This window comes from Aulonocara stuartgranti (assembly GCF_965226115.1).
Source record: "Aulonocara stuartgranti genome assembly, chromosome: 9".
In the NCBI taxonomy this organism is placed as follows: domain Eukaryota; kingdom Metazoa; phylum Chordata; class Actinopteri; order Cichliformes; family Cichlidae; genus Aulonocara; species Aulonocara stuartgranti.
Window position 1 is genome coordinate 21,723,333 of NC_138960.1, and position 17,039 is coordinate 21,740,371.

The 17,039-nt window shown below is 43.6% G+C and overlaps 1 protein-coding gene across 2 annotated transcripts; it reads left to right on the plus strand.

The window, feature by feature from the left end:
• The first annotated feature begins 3,025 nt into the window (after positions 1–3,025).
• On the plus strand, positions 3,026–16,230 carry ankha (ANKH inorganic pyrophosphate transport regulator a). 2 transcript variants are annotated; one of them, XM_082546612.1, is made up of 12 exons: positions 3,041–3,734; positions 5,062–5,278; positions 5,486–5,604; positions 5,752–5,835; positions 5,920–6,090; positions 6,180–6,314; positions 6,901–6,993; positions 7,081–7,173; positions 12,655–12,784; positions 12,899–13,022; positions 13,214–13,313; positions 15,369–16,230. In XM_082546612.1, the coding sequence occupies exons 1-12, from the start codon at positions 3,639–3,641 to the stop codon at positions 15,495–15,497; spliced, it is 1,491 nt and encodes a 496-aa protein (XP_082402738.1). In that variant the 5' UTR covers positions 3,041–3,638; the 3' UTR covers positions 15,498–16,230. The 2 variants fall into 2 exon arrangements, with proteins under 2 accessions (XP_082402737.1, XP_082402738.1); XM_082546611.1 differs by having other exon boundaries at positions 3,026–3,734; positions 5,752–6,090.
• Positions 16,231–17,039: the final 809 nt, after the last annotated feature.

The following is a 17,039-nucleotide window of genomic DNA, read 5'->3' on the forward strand; positions in this document are numbered from 1 at the left end:
TAAAGTGGCAAAAATAGATTTTTTTTTTCTTTGTGTTACAGGTTTTCACAGTTAATTAAAGGACTGATTATAGTGAAGCTGAGTCTGTTAATATAAATACTAAGACACTGTGTTTAAATAAAAAGTAACCAAATTTGACAGCTTAATATGGAGTAATATATTAATATGATAAAATGAAATGTTTCCCCCTTATCAGGAGCCTTTAGTTTTAAAGGGATTGCAGAGACTGTCTGCCCTGTGTTTTTGTCACTGTCATCAATCCGTACATCATAGCACCTCTCACTATTGGATTAGGTTTAAAAAGAAAGATCACATGTGTGTGAACCACCAAAGCCTCCTGAAGAGTCAGCTGAATGGGAAGACCAAGCCCTGTCGGTGATTAGATGCCCTGCTGGGATAATAACCTGACCAAACGAGGAGATAGAAGCCGCTGACATCAAGACAAGGAAGCTCCTGACCATGCATGGAGGGTTTCAGCCCAAGTCCACCTCCCTGAGACTGTAAACTTAGCGGAAGTAAGGTGGCCAAGGATTAGTCAGTGTCAAAACGACCGTCCAGGATGAGACGAACACCCGAACATACTTGAGTACATCACGAAGATGGCCACAACAGACCGCCTGCTTAGAGAATACTTCAGGGAGCAGAAACCTGAGAAAGAAGAGGAACAATGAGAAGAACCATGATGGAAGGACAGGCCCCTGCACGGTATGTACCACTGGTAGATAGAGTAAGTGGCTGGCATCCAGAAATCCAACCAGTGGCTGGACAAAGCTGGACTGAAAAAAGACAGCTCAGAGGTACTAATCATGGCAGCACAGGAACATGCCCCGAGCACAAGATCAATAGAGGCTGAGGCCTATCACACAATTCAATTCAATTTTATTTATATGGCGCCAAATCACAACAGTCGCCTCAAGGCGCTTTATATTGTAAGGTGCACCCTACAATAATACACACAGAGAAAAACCCAACAATCATGTGACACCCCATGAGCAAGTACTTTGGCGACAGTGGGAAGGAAAAACTCCCTTTTAACAGAAAGAAACCTCCGGCAGAACCAGGCTCAGGGAGGGGCGGCCATCTGCTGCGACCGGTTGGGGCGACAGAAGGAAGACAGGATAAAGACAGGCTGTGGAAGAGAGACAGAGGTTAATAACAGATATGATTCAATGCAGAGAGGACTATTAACACATAGTGAGTGAGAAAGGTGACTGGAAAGGAAAAACTCAATGCATCATGGGAATCCCCCAGCAGCCTACATCTATTGCAGCATAACTAAGGGAGGATTCAGGGTCACCTGATCCAGCCCTAACTATATGCTTTAGCAAAAAGGAATTTTTTAAGCCTAATCTTAAAAGTACAGATAGTGTCTGTCTCCTAAATCCAAACTGGAAGATGGTTCCACTGAAAACTGAAGGCTCTCCCTCCCATTCTACTTTTAAATACTCTAGGAACAACAAGTAGGCTTGCAGTGTGAGAGCAAGGTGCTCTAATAGGGTGATATGGTACTACAAGGTCATTATGATAAGATGGGGCCTGATTATTTAAGACCTTGTATGTGAGGAGCAGGATTTTGAATTCAATTCTGGATTTAACAGGAAGCCAATGAAGGGAAGCCAAAACAGGAGAAATCTGCTCTCTCTTTCTAGTCCTTGTCAGCACTCTTGCTGCAGCATTTTGGATTAACTGAAGACTTTTCAGGGAGTTTTTAGGACATCCTGATAATAATGAATTGCAATAATCCAGCCTTGAAGTAATAAATGCATGAACTAGTTTTTCAGCATCACTCTGAGACAGGATTTTTCTAATTTTAGAGATGTTGCGCAAATGGAAGAAAGCAGTCCTACACATTTCTTTAATAGCTGCATTGAAGGACATATGCTGGTCAAAAATGACTCCAAGGTTCCTCACAGTGTTACTGAAGGCCAAGGTAATGCCATCCAGAGTAAGAATCTGGTTAGATACCATATTTCTAAGATTTTCAGGGCCGAATACAATAACCTCAGTTTTATCTGAGAGAGAGAGAGAGAGAGAGAGAGAGAGAGAGAGAGAGAGAGAGAGAGAGTGTGTGTAAAGGTATTCCTTACACAGAACCATATGCAGTATTTTACTGGATAACAAATATTGATTCATTCATATTTTTATTGCTTTAATCCTGCAGTGAGAGATTATTTTTTATTTAAAACTACAGATAAAATTCATGAAAGTTCATTGTTCAGACTGAGCAGAGAATATATATAGTTTTTGGTGTTATAAAGAAATAATCAGTTAATGACTTTGGTATAGTACGACTGGCATTCGAGACGGGTTCTTCTTCACATTTTCCAGAGCGATCCAGTGGGCTGGATTGGACCATTAGCTGAGTCTATTCTGGTCCCTGAGCCTTAAGTTTCACACCCCTGGTTTAGAGGAATGTTTCCCCTCTTATCAGTTTTGTCACAAATTGCTCATTAACTTGTCTGTAAAATTCTGCTGAACATGATCAAGCTTGGACTCACGTTTGGTAACTAAAGGGTCCACTCTGAAAGTGAGTGTATTATATTGAATTTATATGTGATTATTTGTTTTGAATCATATTTAGACACTACAACAGATCATACAACTAACAAATTGCTAATTAGCTACTGGATAGTGCATTAAATAGAATCAAATGTTGACTACGTTTGCAAACACCATATTCGATTAATATTATCATCCCATATATTACACAGTGAGCCAGTGGCACCCCATGAGAATGCTGTTGGTACACCCCTGTTCATCCAGTTGCACATTAAAATGTCTTTGTCCAGCAGGTGGCAGTGTATGTCTTTGTACGTTTACCCGTTTATGCTGCGTAAACCTAAGTGTCTTCAAAGCAGGTTTAATGTGCAACATAGAAGGATTTATGAGACCAAACTCTCCTCGTGGAGATACACCTGACATGCGTAGGTGTATATGATTGCTTTACTATGTGATTGCCCTCCAGAGCCCAGTTAGATTTACTTTCTTTTACGGTTGTGAACTGATTATTCATCTCTACCGAACCACCCCCTGCTGCTAGCTCTCCTGTGTGTCGCGTGCTCCGCTGTCATAAAAAGCCAGATTTATACTTGGCGGTGACGTCACGGCCGGGATGCCAGGCCCACGTGCGGGCAGCAGTGGGTTCCAGCCTCTGGGAGGGTCGAAAAGCAGCCGGACTGCCCCAGCTCAGGCGCAGTGAAATCAAACACGACGCTGTCGGAAACTGATAATCCAGCCGAGCTGCTCCGGATTATCGCGTGTCCTTCTTTTTAAAAAAAAAAAAAAAAAAAATCCGAATCTCCACCTCGGTTCGTCCCAGTCCCCTCCTTTTTTTGTTTGATGTCACCTCGCGTCTCCCCTCTCCTCTCCACCCCCTTGATGATGACGATTTGCAAGGAAGATGCGCCGGTGTGAGATTTCCATTGACCTTCGGATCCTCTTAGCAGCACCACAACCTCGTGAAGCGCAGCCGCTACCGGAGCGCCCCGGCTCCTCCCGCCGCCGCTGCCCCACTTAACCCCCCCTCCGACGGCAGAAACACAGGTGCTCCGACTGCCTCTCCTCGCCGCTAATCTTCTTCTTTTTCCTCCTCATCGACCGAGGCAGATGCCCCTCGCTCTGTCATCCCGGCTTGTACTATGGTGGAGTTTCCATCTCTCAGCCCTTACTGGCCTCTCATCCGCTTTTTGGTGCCTTTGGCTATCACCAATGTTGCCATCGACCTCGGAGAACAGGTAACGGCTCCGGCTGGCTTGTTTTCAGGTTACGGGAGGGGAGGGGGGTAGGAAGACTCACGGCACCGCAGCTTTGGCTTCGCTAGCGGCGGCTAACGGCCGTTTTATTACTCCGCCGCTGTGACGGGGAGAGTGCTTCGGTGTGTCAACTAGCATCTTTTATTTATTTAGCGTTTTTTTTAAATGGCCCCAGAAAACACCGACCGCTTCCCCGAGCTGACACCAGTCATTTCGAGTCTCGTTTAGTCCCCCTGGTTTGGGGCTTCAACTGCGGCTAGCTTAGCCGTGAGGGGTGTCGTGTATGTGACTGTCGAGACATCCATTAGGTTTATGTACATTATTTAGCAAAAGAGGCGGATCTCTCACCCACACGAAGGGCCTGATGTTTTTTTTCTTCTTCCTTTTTTTATTCTGGAAAAAAACAAACAATGTCGCCATTGCTGCCGTGAAACGCACTGAGCTGTCAGTGTTATTAACAGCACGCCTCTTTCCTGTCATTTATCAGTCAATCGGGGCGATCGTGGCTCAAGAGTTAGGAGTTCGCCTTGTAATCGGAAGGTTGCCGGTTCGAGCCCCGGCTTGGACAGTCTTCACCCGTTGCCTACTGGTGGTGGTCAGAGGGCCTGGTGGCGCCAGTGTCCGGCAGCCTCGTCTCTGTCAGTGCGCCCCAGGGTGGCTGTGGCTACAATGTAGCTTGCCATCACCAGTGTGTGAATGTGTGTGTGAATGGGTGGATGACTGGATATGTAAAGCGCTTTGGGGTCCTTAGGGACTAGTAAAGCGCTATATAAATACAGGCCATTTACCATTTACCAATCTGATCCACTTGCAGATGATAGAGAACGGATTAAAACGCACCCAACATTTTCCTTTAATTGTCATATTTCCTGTCTGGACATTTCCTGTCCTTTCTTAGCCAAATGAGTGATCTCATGGCTGCTTTTTACCCCAGAGAGCCTGTGCAGATAGTGTGAGAATTAAAAACACACACACACGCACATAGAGGCTTGGAGATGTCAGGATTAAGCTTATGTAATGGCTCTGTAAATAGCACAGAGTCCTGCAAAAAGAGAAAGCAGCTGTAGTTGTGTTTTCTCAGGGTGACTGTGTGTGATCGCTTGTAAAGGACAGGCACATATTCCTCTGTGTGTTTTACTTTTTAAAACAATTTTTTTTTTTTATTGAAGGACTGTTAAGGGCTGTGGTGCTGTCTGGCTAGAGATAAAGTTAGACCAAGTCACGCTCATGCGGGCTGGTCATGCCTCACGTGCTGTCTCACCTCTTCCTCTCCTCTCCCCTCCCTCCCTCCATGCCATATCTTTTCCAGGCCCTCAACAGGGGCATAGCCACAGTCAAAGAGGATGCAGTGGAAATGCTGGCCAGCTACGGTCTGGCCTACTCCCTGATGAAGTTCTTCACCGGCCCAATGAGCGACTTTAAGAATGTGGGCTTGGTGTTTGTCAACAGCAAGCGGGACCGGAGGAAGGCTGTGTTCTGCATGGTGGCGGCCGGGGCCATCGCATTCATCCTGCATATCTTGATAGGTGTGTTTAAGGGTTGTTTGTGAACGCCTGATGACAGTGTTTAAACCGCATCCTAAAAATGCAACGTTTTGGTGTTTGTGTGTCTGTACGCGCCAGACCTAAAGAGTTCATTACTGCAGCTTTCACAAAACAATCGAGCGTGGGAAGAAATCTTCTCATTAACCTCTTCTCACCCACCTGTGGCCCCCTTCCCCTTTTCTCCTGCAGCATACACAGATTTAGGATACTACATTATTAATAAGCTCCACCATGTGGATGAATCTGTGGGGCACAAGACAAGGAAGGCCTTCTTGTACCTGGCTGCGTTCCCTTTGTTGGATGCAATGGTAAGCATTGGTTTAAACGTACCAGGCGGGTTTTAATCAACTCTGTTTTGTTTTCTACAACACACCAATATACGATCAGGCTGCGATCAGAAAAATGGGCAAAATGCCGCTTTGCGTCTCGAGCTGACCTCTCTTTATTGTTTGAAGGCATGGATTCACGCAGGGATCCTTCTGAAGCACAAGTACAGCGTTATCGTCGGCTCTGCATCCATCTCTGACGTGGTGGCTCAGGTGACGAGACACACCCGCGTTCGCTTTCAATCAAACTTTAATTCACCCGTGAGCGTGTTACGTGATCGCTCTCCTCTCCCGCAGATCGTCTTCGTGGCCATTCTCCTGCACAGTAACCTGGAATGTGTGGAGCCCTTACTCATCCCGATACTTTCGCTGTATATGGGTGCTTTGGTTCGTTTCAGCATCGTCGGGCTGGGTTACTACTGCAACATCCACGACAACATCCCGGACTCCAGCGGGCTTGACGTGGGGGTATGTGCTGACTTTTTTTTTTTTTTTTTTTGCATGTTTCGTAATAACAAAACTAGTCTCAAGCACGTCTCCTCTCTCTGTCCCTGCAGGGCGACGCCACCATCAAAAAGATGCTGAGTTTCTGGTGGCCTCTCGCCCTCATCCTGGCCACTCAGCGCATCAGTCGACCCATCGTCAACCTCTTTGTGTCTCGTGACCTCAAGGGCACCAGTGATGCCACAGAGGTGAGCGTATCACTCGTGTTTATTGTATTTCTTTTAATTACGAACTTGCTGCAAACTGCTTCATATGCTATTCTATGCTAATTGTTGCGATGCTTTCACAGGATCGTAAAGAGAGACTTTCGCAGTCTAATCCCCCCCCCCCCCTCAAGTTACTGCAGATGTAAAGCTAACAAACTCCCTCTGGAGCTTTCTGGCTTACAGAGATCCCCAACTACTAGAGACAATACAAAGCTGTTTACCAGAATGAACTGGAAATCATTGACAACACTGGCTGCCAGTGGTTTGGGTGATTCACCATGTACATGTGAAACTGAGGGCTTCATAACACTGAGTGAAAACATTCCTCCATGGCTGTACTGTTCGCTGCCCATTGTTGTTCGGGACACAATAACAAGCTCAAGGCCGGTCGCAAACTTTTTCAAAACCCGAACGCTGCTGGGAAAGTGAGAGACGCATGTGCTCCTCTCGCGTCGGCTATTGTTAGGCCTCTATCATTAATTTAGCCGCTTGTGTGGCGCGGGTGGTATTTTCAGCACTAGCGCCGATGTGCTGATGACTTCTAGCTGTCGTGTCTTTGTCATTCCAGGCCGTTGCTGTGCTCACAGCCACATACCCGGTAGGCCACATGCCCTACGGTTGGCTGACTGAACTGAGAGCAGTATACCCAGCCTTTGACAAGGTATTCTCAGACTGTCCCTGCTAGTGTTTACAGTAGAAATAAGTCTGCTTTTTGTCTAGAACACTAATGAGCTTCTCTCACTTGTAGAATAATCCCAGCAACAAGCTGAACGCTGGCAGCCTTGTCACCAAGTCGCATATTAAGAAGTTTACATTCTGCTGTCTGGCGCTGTCACTCACGGTAAGATCTTTCTTTCTTTTTTTATGCGGAGTCTTGAGCCACCCCTCACTTCATCGTAATTTGCTTCCAAGGAGCCAGACTTGTAATTTTGCCAGAAGGTTTTTTGTTTGTTTTTTTTTTTTGGACATTGGCTGCAATTTTTTTATTTTTTAAAAAAAATCATTTTCAGTCCAGTCCTTGTACCTGACCATTTTCACAGGAATGTTAAGCCACTTGACACTTAGCTATAAATCAGTCAAGCAGGAAAAGGCACCAAACTCCACAAACTTGTTGTGTCTAGACATAACAGACCGCTTGGCAAACAACCAATGCTAGATTTTGTTACTAGCAGCTTTTCACGAAACATCATTTATTCCGGTGCTTTAACTTAAATATATGAAAAATGGCAAAGATGACACAGTAAGACAGAATTTTTTTTTTCCACCAACAGGAAGGTTTACAAAGAGCTATAAGCTGAAAGCTCTGCATGTGTTGGTGTGTTGTGCCAAAATTTGAGAAAATTGGACAACTTTTGTGTCAGGTTGCTGTAATTTAGCCCCACTATTACTTAAACGTGTTGCCTCACATTTCTAACTGATAGCTTGTATTGAGTTCCAGTGTGTGAGGTGCTGTTTGCTGATCTGACATCTGACAAAAAAAGCCCCTAGCCCAAGCCAGGTATTCCTGTTTCACACATGGAAAACATGCAAATCTGTTTGGCAGCATTTCCTGATGTTTGTCTTTCAAAGACTAATCTTGAATGTGAGAGTGCAAACATCACTAACCTTTGCGTTTTTGTTTTTTTGGCAGCCGCCTGCCTTGTTTGCCTACTTTTAATCTTGCCTCAGGTTAAAGATGCTGTCAGTCAGACCAACATGACCAACAAAACTGGTTCAGTGTTCTGCACAAACATGTTCAACATGGCTTTTGCATGTCTCTAACCCTGTTTGCTCTGTACTAAGGTTCTAAGTGATCGACTTTTTAATGACTCATATGTACTCTTCCTTCGCTGTGCCGTCTTGGTTTCAGGTTGCAGGGAGACACATTAGGGTGGAATTTGTGAGCAGGCTAAGGGCCTATATTTATTTATTTTTTTGTCCCAGTCCCACCCAAGTTTTAAGAGCATCACAAAATGGGCATTCACATAAAACATGTCATTTAACACATTTCAAAAGCCCCTTGCAGGTATGCTTTTCTGCTAAATAATGAGTGCTCCTGCGTCATTATGCACGCTGCTGCGCACTGTTTTTGTTTCTCTGCTAAATGTTTGGACAGTTATGCCTTTAAATCGGCAAAAACGCTCTTCCTGATCATATTCGCCTTCTGTTCGGTATTAATGCGACGAGTGAGAATGAGCTTTTTCTTCAGTTAGCTGTCCTAACAGCTTGAATAAGAAAAACAGGAAGTTTGTGGCAAAGGTTGGGTCTTTTTTAAGGAGGAGAAAGAGGAGGAGAAGAATGGCACACCAGATGTGGAATCCCAGAGCTGTAAACCTCTATGTGAGGGTGTGTGTTCGGCAAAGCACCACAGGCAGATAGGTGCTGTGTCGAAAACAAGCCCTCATGCTCTGACTTGTATTAATTACGCATGCAGGAAATGCAGCAGAGTGAAAACAACTGGAGGAGGTAGACGAGGCGTATCTGAGGAGGGGAGTGACTAACCTTACGTAACGGATAATTAAATCTTATGCAAACAGACCTTGCTGGGGTGTCTCACCTTGTTTAGAGTAACCACGGTTGAGTCAGGGGAGATTGGCGGCTTCGCTCGGGCCAGATAAATTGCTCGCCTCAAATTTTTTTAGCTAAAGTAATGATAACTGGTGAGGCGACGCCAGGTGAAATCATCAAAAGAAGTAATCCTCACCCAAACTTTGGTTCAGAGGATCAGAAATCTGAAACTTCCTGCGATGTTGAAAATACTGCAGAGTAGGGCTGCCACAAACGATTATTTTGATAGTCGACTAGTCACCGATTATTTTTGCGATTAGTCGACTAATCAGATCATCATCCATTGGACGTACAGCTTATTGCACCAGCAGCATCTGGTCTTATATAACTATCATTAGCTTACAGCTTGAAGTGTTTGTGCTAACTAAAAATAAAGACAAGATGGTAGTTTATTAATTTTTAATGAAATTTGCAGATTGTTTCGGTGAAGTTTAATAAACTCCTTGCTTTCTAAAATATAACAGGACACCGGAGTATATTCTCCAGCTTCTCACACTTCTGATAATCAGCTGTCTGCTTGACAGTTTTAGCTGTGCAAAAACTATACCTTTAATCTCAGCCAAACCGATTTACTCAGGAACAAATAAAATACTGAAAAAAGCCAAACAATAACATTTAAGTTATCTAAGTGACTTATATATATGTTTAACCTGACTAGCGAAAGACGGCGGTGGGTTTGAAAACGATTTGCCGGGAGTCCGGTGTTCTCACGGCTCTAGTTAGCCTTGCCCCCGCCTAGCTAACGAGCTAGTGGGTAACAGACGTCTCCGAAAACGTCGGAGCGCTTTTGAAAATATGTGGTGTCTTGATAAACTGAGCAGATATTTGAGGTTTACACAGCTACATTCTCGCCTGAAAATATGTTAAACGTTTATTTTGTGACCCAGAAAGAATAATAAGAGTAAAGTTAAAACTAACTAGCTGCCGCCATTGTTGACAACTGCGCTGGGCTGCGCTATGAATTCTGGGACACAGCTTCTTCTTCTTCGGGGTTTAACGGCAGCTGGCATCCTTGGACATGCAGTGCTGCCATCTTCTGTTTCAGTCCGTTATTACACTCTTAAATCCTACTACTCATTCCTGCGTCCTTTGTGATCTTACAAAGCTTCAAACGATGCGTCGACTATTAAATTAGTCGTCGACGATTTTAATAGTCGACATAATCGTGACTAGTCGACTAATCGTGGCAGCCCTACTGCAGAGCATTGTGTCTTACTATGTCTCCAACCCAAACGACCATTAATCAAAGAAAAGCACCATGATGGTGAGCCACAGGCTTAAAGTGATGCATAGATAAACAGTGATTTAAATAAAGTGGTCTGGTTGCAGTGATGGTGGGATTAGTCGTCATTCATTTTCAGATTAGCCTGCATGAGAAAGACCTGAGTGGGAGAATCTGGGTAGGTGGGTGCTGAGCTAGTGGCAGGTTTGAGCGATCACAACTGCTGGAACATCAGGTGGTGTTGTTTTTTTACTATTTGAAGTGTTTTTACTGGGCAAGAAAATCAATTCAATCTTGCACTTTTGACAGTTTTTAATTTTTGTGAAGGTGTGTAGGGACAAATATCATGACTGACTCTGAAAGGCTCCATTCAACATGCCAGTGAACAGAAAAGTGACTTTTTACTCGTTCCTTGCCATAAATGAGCTGAGTCAAATGCTGCCGATTGAGAGCAATTATCATCGACCACAGAACCGAACTAAATTATAAAATTGTTGCCTTATAACTTTAATTTAAAAGCCTCCAGACTGAGCGCCTTTCGCGTGTAAAAAGTTAGGACTTTATAATCCAGTCGGCAACTTGGGGTATAATTTCACAACATTTACTGTGTAATTCTTCTGAATCTGGAGGTGTAATTTTCAGTGCCTAAAAAGAGTAAACACTAGTTTTGGTAAGAAGAAGTAACAATGAGTACCTTTTTTTATTCACTAAGTTAGAAGGGGAAAAAAAAGAGTCATCCTCCCTCCTTCTTCAGTTTTCACAGCCATCCGCTGCACTGCATGTTTAACATCCTGGCTATGTAGTATTAATAATGTAATATGTAAACTTCTGGTTCCACCACAGAGTGCACCACACAGGACTGGAGTTTAAACCCAGAGTTCGCTGCATCTCTGTGACGGTGGGATTAGTCATCATTCATTTTCAGATTAGATGGCATAAGAGAGACCTGAACGAGAGAATCTGGGTCGATGGGTGCTGAGCTAGAGGCAGGTTTACAGTGCGATGAAAACTAGAGCAGTAACAGGTGGGGGGGGTTTTTCAGCTGGTGTTGCATTTTACATTTATCTGTTGAGACTAGTTTAGAGTGATAAGATGGTGTGTTAGGTCTGTGACAATCTGGCAGCCTGTTCAGAGGGCACCTCATATCAGGACTTCTCATGACCCTGAATTAGATTACAGTTTTCACCTGTTGGTGAACTCTGTGGGGATTGAGCCCTACTGGAGATATTTATTGTGTGTGATTATATCATTCTGCTTTCCATTTGTCAACTGTTTCAAAGTGTGGATCACCGCCTCACCCAGCAAGGCCAAATTTGTGTACGAGGAAGCTGGAATGCCCAGCAGAATTAATAGTCTGTTCTCTACTTATTCAGGTTTCAGAGAGGGCTAGGGTGACAGCATGTGACAGGAAGTAGTTACACAAAGCAGCAGCAAAGCAAGTAGAGGTGAGCGAGGACTTCTGGAAGGTCTGGGTGCTTTGCATAAGGCTGAGAGTAGACTCAGCAAGTGAGGATGATTAAATATGACACCAGGTGATCGAGTGCATTTTATTTACATGCTGGTTGTCAGATGATCAGATCATCAGTGTTTTGTTCCAAGTTGAGACATTTCAGGAATCCTGAAAAACAGCTGGAGGACGGCAAGTACTTGTAGTTGGTAACAAATGGAGAGTGGCTGTTGGTTAGTCAAAACATGAATGCATCTCCGGGAACTCCAGAGGGATGAGCTATGAAGCAAATTTGACAAGGTCAGACTTTTTAGACAAAACATAAAAAAACCCAGTCAGCGATAACTACGGGCGTGATAACCTGTTATCAGCTTTCTCTGTTAACCCAGTCTTCCTGTTTCGGGCTCTGAGCACGCTCACATAAAAGGGGAGGAACTGAGCATAAAAAATCTTTATTTTCTGCATGTGAATTCATTTGACTGTGCAGTGCATTTTTCTGCACTGTGCAGCATCCTTCTGGCGTGACTTGGATTCAGCTCAACCGGTTGCACGTTGCAATCTGCATGACCTTTAAGGCATGCTTTAAGCTGAAAGAATCGCTGAACGCACACGACCTGTTCCCAGACCACGGTATGTGTTCAGCATTAGCTGTGATGACCTGCCACATTAAAGAGAGCGCTTGTGTTGTGACACTGAATACTCTAGCTTTAGGCTCAACATACCTCCCTCACTCATTAATCTCTCTTTATAGAAGAGCCCCTCTGATCTAAGTCCAAGTGCGGCGTGCAGAGAAACTGTTTTTACAATTCGAAACAAAGCGATGTATTATTCATGTTCAGATCAGTTTGCTGTCCTGTTTAACACTATTAATGCTCCGCTCGCAGGGTAATTGCTTTGAGATGGCTACAGTAATGTTGCACGTGCTTCGGAAACGCCTTCTAGGAACAATAACGCCGTCCATCATGCGTTCGCTCGCTCGCTTGTTTTGTAGGAGCTTCAAAGGGGCCCGCGTCCGGTCCGAAGCCCTTCGAGATAATGAACTAATGAAATCTAATGAGGCATAGCGGGGGATAAATTAATTTAGTCTTTGTTCGTTTCCTGCACAGCTTTGCTTTGTGGTGTTTTGGAGTCCTCATGTGTCAGAGAAGATCCTGGTTGATGTAATTGGAGTGGAGGATAGTTTCGCTAAGCTGTGCGTGGTCCCACTCAGGATTTTCTCCTTTTTTCCCCTGCCAGGTAAGACGTACCTTTTTTTTCTCTTTCAGCTTCACTTTTGCTTCCAGCTGTGGTTTGTACTGGTGTTTCGTTCGGACAAGTGAGGCAGTGTTTCTGTTTTCTGTGTGTTTGCAGTGACTGTTCGGGCTCATTTGACTGGATGGCTCATGACCCTGAAAAAGACCTTTGTGCTGGCCCCCAGCTCGGTTCTGCGCATCATTGTCCTCATCACCAGTCTAGTTGTGCTGCCTTATATGGGGTAAGCTGCCACTTCAGAGAGCACTGAGAGGTTCACAGAGGTCAGCGCTGTGAGTCAGGATTACAGTTATGCAATACGTAGCTGCGGTTTCTCACTTTTTACTCCTGACGGGCAAATTCACGTCCGCACCGGTCCATGTTTAGTTCACGGTGTTCAAAACTTGATCTGCTCCTTTTTTGTGTGTGTTTCAGGGTTCACGGGGCCACACTCGGGGTCGGATCCCTCCTCGCTGGTTTCATAGGGGAGTCCACAATGGTTGCTATAGCAGCCTGCTATGTTTATCGACAACAGGTGAGAACACCTGGACTGAGGTCATTCTAAACATGAGTACACACCTCTTTTTGCGTTTTCTTTTTTTTTTTTTTTTTTTCTTTTCGCTCTTTATGGGTCTGTGAACAGACGGCGTGTGCCTCACTAATTATAATTTTCCTGTTTAGTCATTATCCTTCCATCAAAGCACACATGCGAGGAGAAGGCTTGGGCATTTTTATTTATCCCTGTGCATGGGCTTAAAGTGGACCTGCTATGCTTCTCCTAGCTTTCTCTCATTACTGGTGGATTACTGGTGGATGCTCACGTGAAACTTGGCCAAAGTTTGAAATAACATGTTGGTGAACCACAAGCTCAGGCTTCAGACTGATCTCTGTGAGGTCAGTGACAGTGGCCATCCCTCAGGCTTCAGTCTTGCACTCCTAGAGATTAGTTAGCAACCACAGGTTGAATTCCCAGACCAGTTGGCAAGTGGCTTCTGGCAAAGACGGCGCTACACAAAAAAATATATATCCTCCTTGTCATTGCTTTGGTCACTAAAACACCAGAGTGGCCCGTGGTTTGTTGGGAAGATAGCAACACGTCTGCAAACGCACTGCCCTCCTGTTAAACCGGAGTATTAACAGGATGATGAGTGATTGGTCATAAGAGATCATCGGATTGTTTGGATTTTATCTCTAATTTTGAAAATTGCATTTCCTCAAAATATAAATTTTTTTTTTTTTACTTTAAAGCAACAAATTAAATTGAAACTGTGAAGTCCAATACAAATTGGAAACAAAGTTTGCTTTCAAAATAAAAGTTTACTGGTTGCAGGTCAAGCTCAGCTTTTAATTTGAAGGTGAATGGTTTCACTACCAAAGCAGTCCAAGGAGGTTTTTAGTGCAGAAGCACTCTTTGTGATTTGTGACCTGTCAGGGAATTTTTTTTCCATAGCAACGAAGGTCACCGAGGGTCACGGTTTGTAGGCCTTTGTGACCGAGTCTAATACAGTCACCTCAGGTACAGAACTCCCGGCCACTGTTTAATGTTTCTGTTTACAAGGAGCAGCCAACCAGTAGAAAGCTTGCACAAAGGAGGAGGAGCTAAAACGACAGACAAGTCGAACTAACAGCATGATTATTATGAAGGATTATTTTGAGCTGTAAGTTATGCAAAGCTCCTCTAGCAGAATTCTAGAATTAAAAAAAATATATATCAAGTTGACATCATCATAAAGTGTCACCTTTAATGTTCTGTTTGTTTTTAAAAAAAAAAAAAAAAAGTAAAATTGAAAACGGTACAGCTTTAATAAACTTGTACTTGCTATTCTGTGACCACACCTCTCTGATTGTCAGAAATATAACATTCTCTTTGTTTATTTTAGGAAAATGTTAATTTGTAAGGACAGCCGGTTTCAGATGAACAACCTTGTTACTCCCGGCATCCTGTTGAAGCAGCAAGCTGCACAGTGTTCATGTTGTATTAAAAAAAAAAAGTATCTGAAAACATGGCGTTTCTTCCATTTTAGGCAAATAAACAATCTCCAGCTTTGCTTTTTATTTTAAAGGAATATTTATCTTTGCGTTTCATGGATGGTGCATCGTATTTTTCTACTCAATATGAATCAGTAGTCAGCCTGGCTTTGCATGAAGACATAAAGGAAAGTTGGTCTTTCCCTGTTTAAAGGAAACTAAATCTGCCTACAAGTAAGGCTAAAGCTCTCTGATTAACACCTTACAGCTCATTAATCCGCACAAAAACACCTAATTGGATAACATAACAGGCTGAGATCATAGCCAGAAGGCCGTGGTGTTTCTTGGCTAAAACGCTGTGCCCTCCTGGTGTTTGAGCCAGGCAGCTTCATGGTGAAATCATTGTGCTCAGCCAAGAAATAATCAGGCACAAACCTGCAAACTGCTTTTTTACACGGTTTTTATCCAGATTAAACAGAGATGTAAGGTGTTAATTAGTGACTTTAGAGGTGCTGCTGGATGGATTTTGTAACCTCTGGACTCACAGTGGCTTCATTTTTACTCATTTGATTCAGCACAGCAACGATTTTGTTTCCATTTCCCCCGTCTGCTTTGTCCACAGAAAAACGAGATGTCCAACGAGCTGGTGGTGGAGGGCGAGAACTCGGCCCCCATGAGCGAGGTGTGCTCCAGGAATCAGATGGATGCCATTGAGGAGCTCCAGGAGGAGGACGAGGAGGAACAGGAGTGAGATCCGAGGGAGTGGAGGAGGAAGGTAAAGCCGAGCTCAATGTGGGACATACGGTGCTGGAGGAGAGAGGGGACCTCCCGAGTATGGTTTTGGTTTCAGAGGTCCCCTCGACAGAACTGAGGTCTTCTTCTTCACCTCGACCACCTCACCATTAATGCGCACACTGTAAAGAAAGCCATGCACCTCCACGTGTTCATCCATCAATGTAAATACCGTTAGCGTCTTCCGATCTTCAGTGCTCATAATCATTTTCATGTGTTGGTAAACAAGGGAAATCGACACGGGAGAGCTCTTCCTCCTCAGCGGCGAGAATGGAAGCGTCTGTCGAGTGGTGGTGGAGTTGCCAAAATAGTTCTTTATGTTCTTTAATCGACGATTAAGCAGCAAGGCCTTGCTTGGATTCAGATATAGACATACTGTGGGACTTGTTGGGTTGTGCAATCGTATTTTCCATACAACGGTGTACAGATTATTGTTGTTTTATATAGGTAATGCATCGTGTATATTTAATTGCCCAGGGGGGTCAGGAATCCCTCGTTATATATCACTGCGTGTTTCAAAACGAACCAAAATGCCAAAAAAATAGTCATGATTGTTCTCTTTCCATGCAGTCTGGGAGTCAACTTTTGTTTTGCCCAGCATTTTCCTGGTGGTATTCAGGCTGTCATATGTACTGTATATACTGTAAAGGCATTCTTATTTGGCAAATAAATTGCTTTATTAATAATCTTCATGCTTACCTGGAACTGGCTTTACCTTCTTGTTTCTTTGAGTCTAACAGATACCACTGCAAAATCATGTTTATTTTTCTCCCCCTGAAGTGGATCTGTTATACATTTCTGTCATGTACACAGTGGTGGGTGCTCACAGTATCGATACACTGTACTTATTTGAAGCTTGGGCTATGTACAAGTAATCAATGAAGGTTTAATAACTTCAAAAATTATTTTTTCCTTCTCTTGTGTGTTGCTAAAGTTTAATAAAGGGGGTTTTCATATAAAAGCAACCTTTTTGCGGCTTCCTCGGGAGCAGGGTCGCTCCGCAAGTTTAAATTGACGGTTTTGCACCAGATGCCCCTCCTGATACAAATCCCCTTGGGGTTGTCTTCAGCTGGAATCAAAGCAGCAGCCTTTCACTTGTTAAATGTGTAAACAAGTCCATGTTATGTGGTCAGAAAATTTGGTTTTGTAAAATATTCCCACTACTCTGCAAGTTTGGAGGGTTTTAATTAAAAATGCCATTTTGGTTGTGAAATAAATTTTAATCTTGTGTTTATTCCTTCAGGAAAGCCAAACAGACTGTTTTGTATGGAAGCTCATTTCTGCCACAGAAACACATTTGAACAATGATTCCCAGGAAAGATTTTGATTCAAATATCTATATTTTGAGATAATTGACCTGAAATTTTAACTTGTTGATGGAAAATGTTTTTATTCAGTAGCAGAATAAAACTTCAGAGCTCTGTTTTCATTGACCAGAGTCCAGACGGTGACAGAGTAAAGTTTCACTAGATTGCCGTCTGTATTTTCAGAGAACGAAATT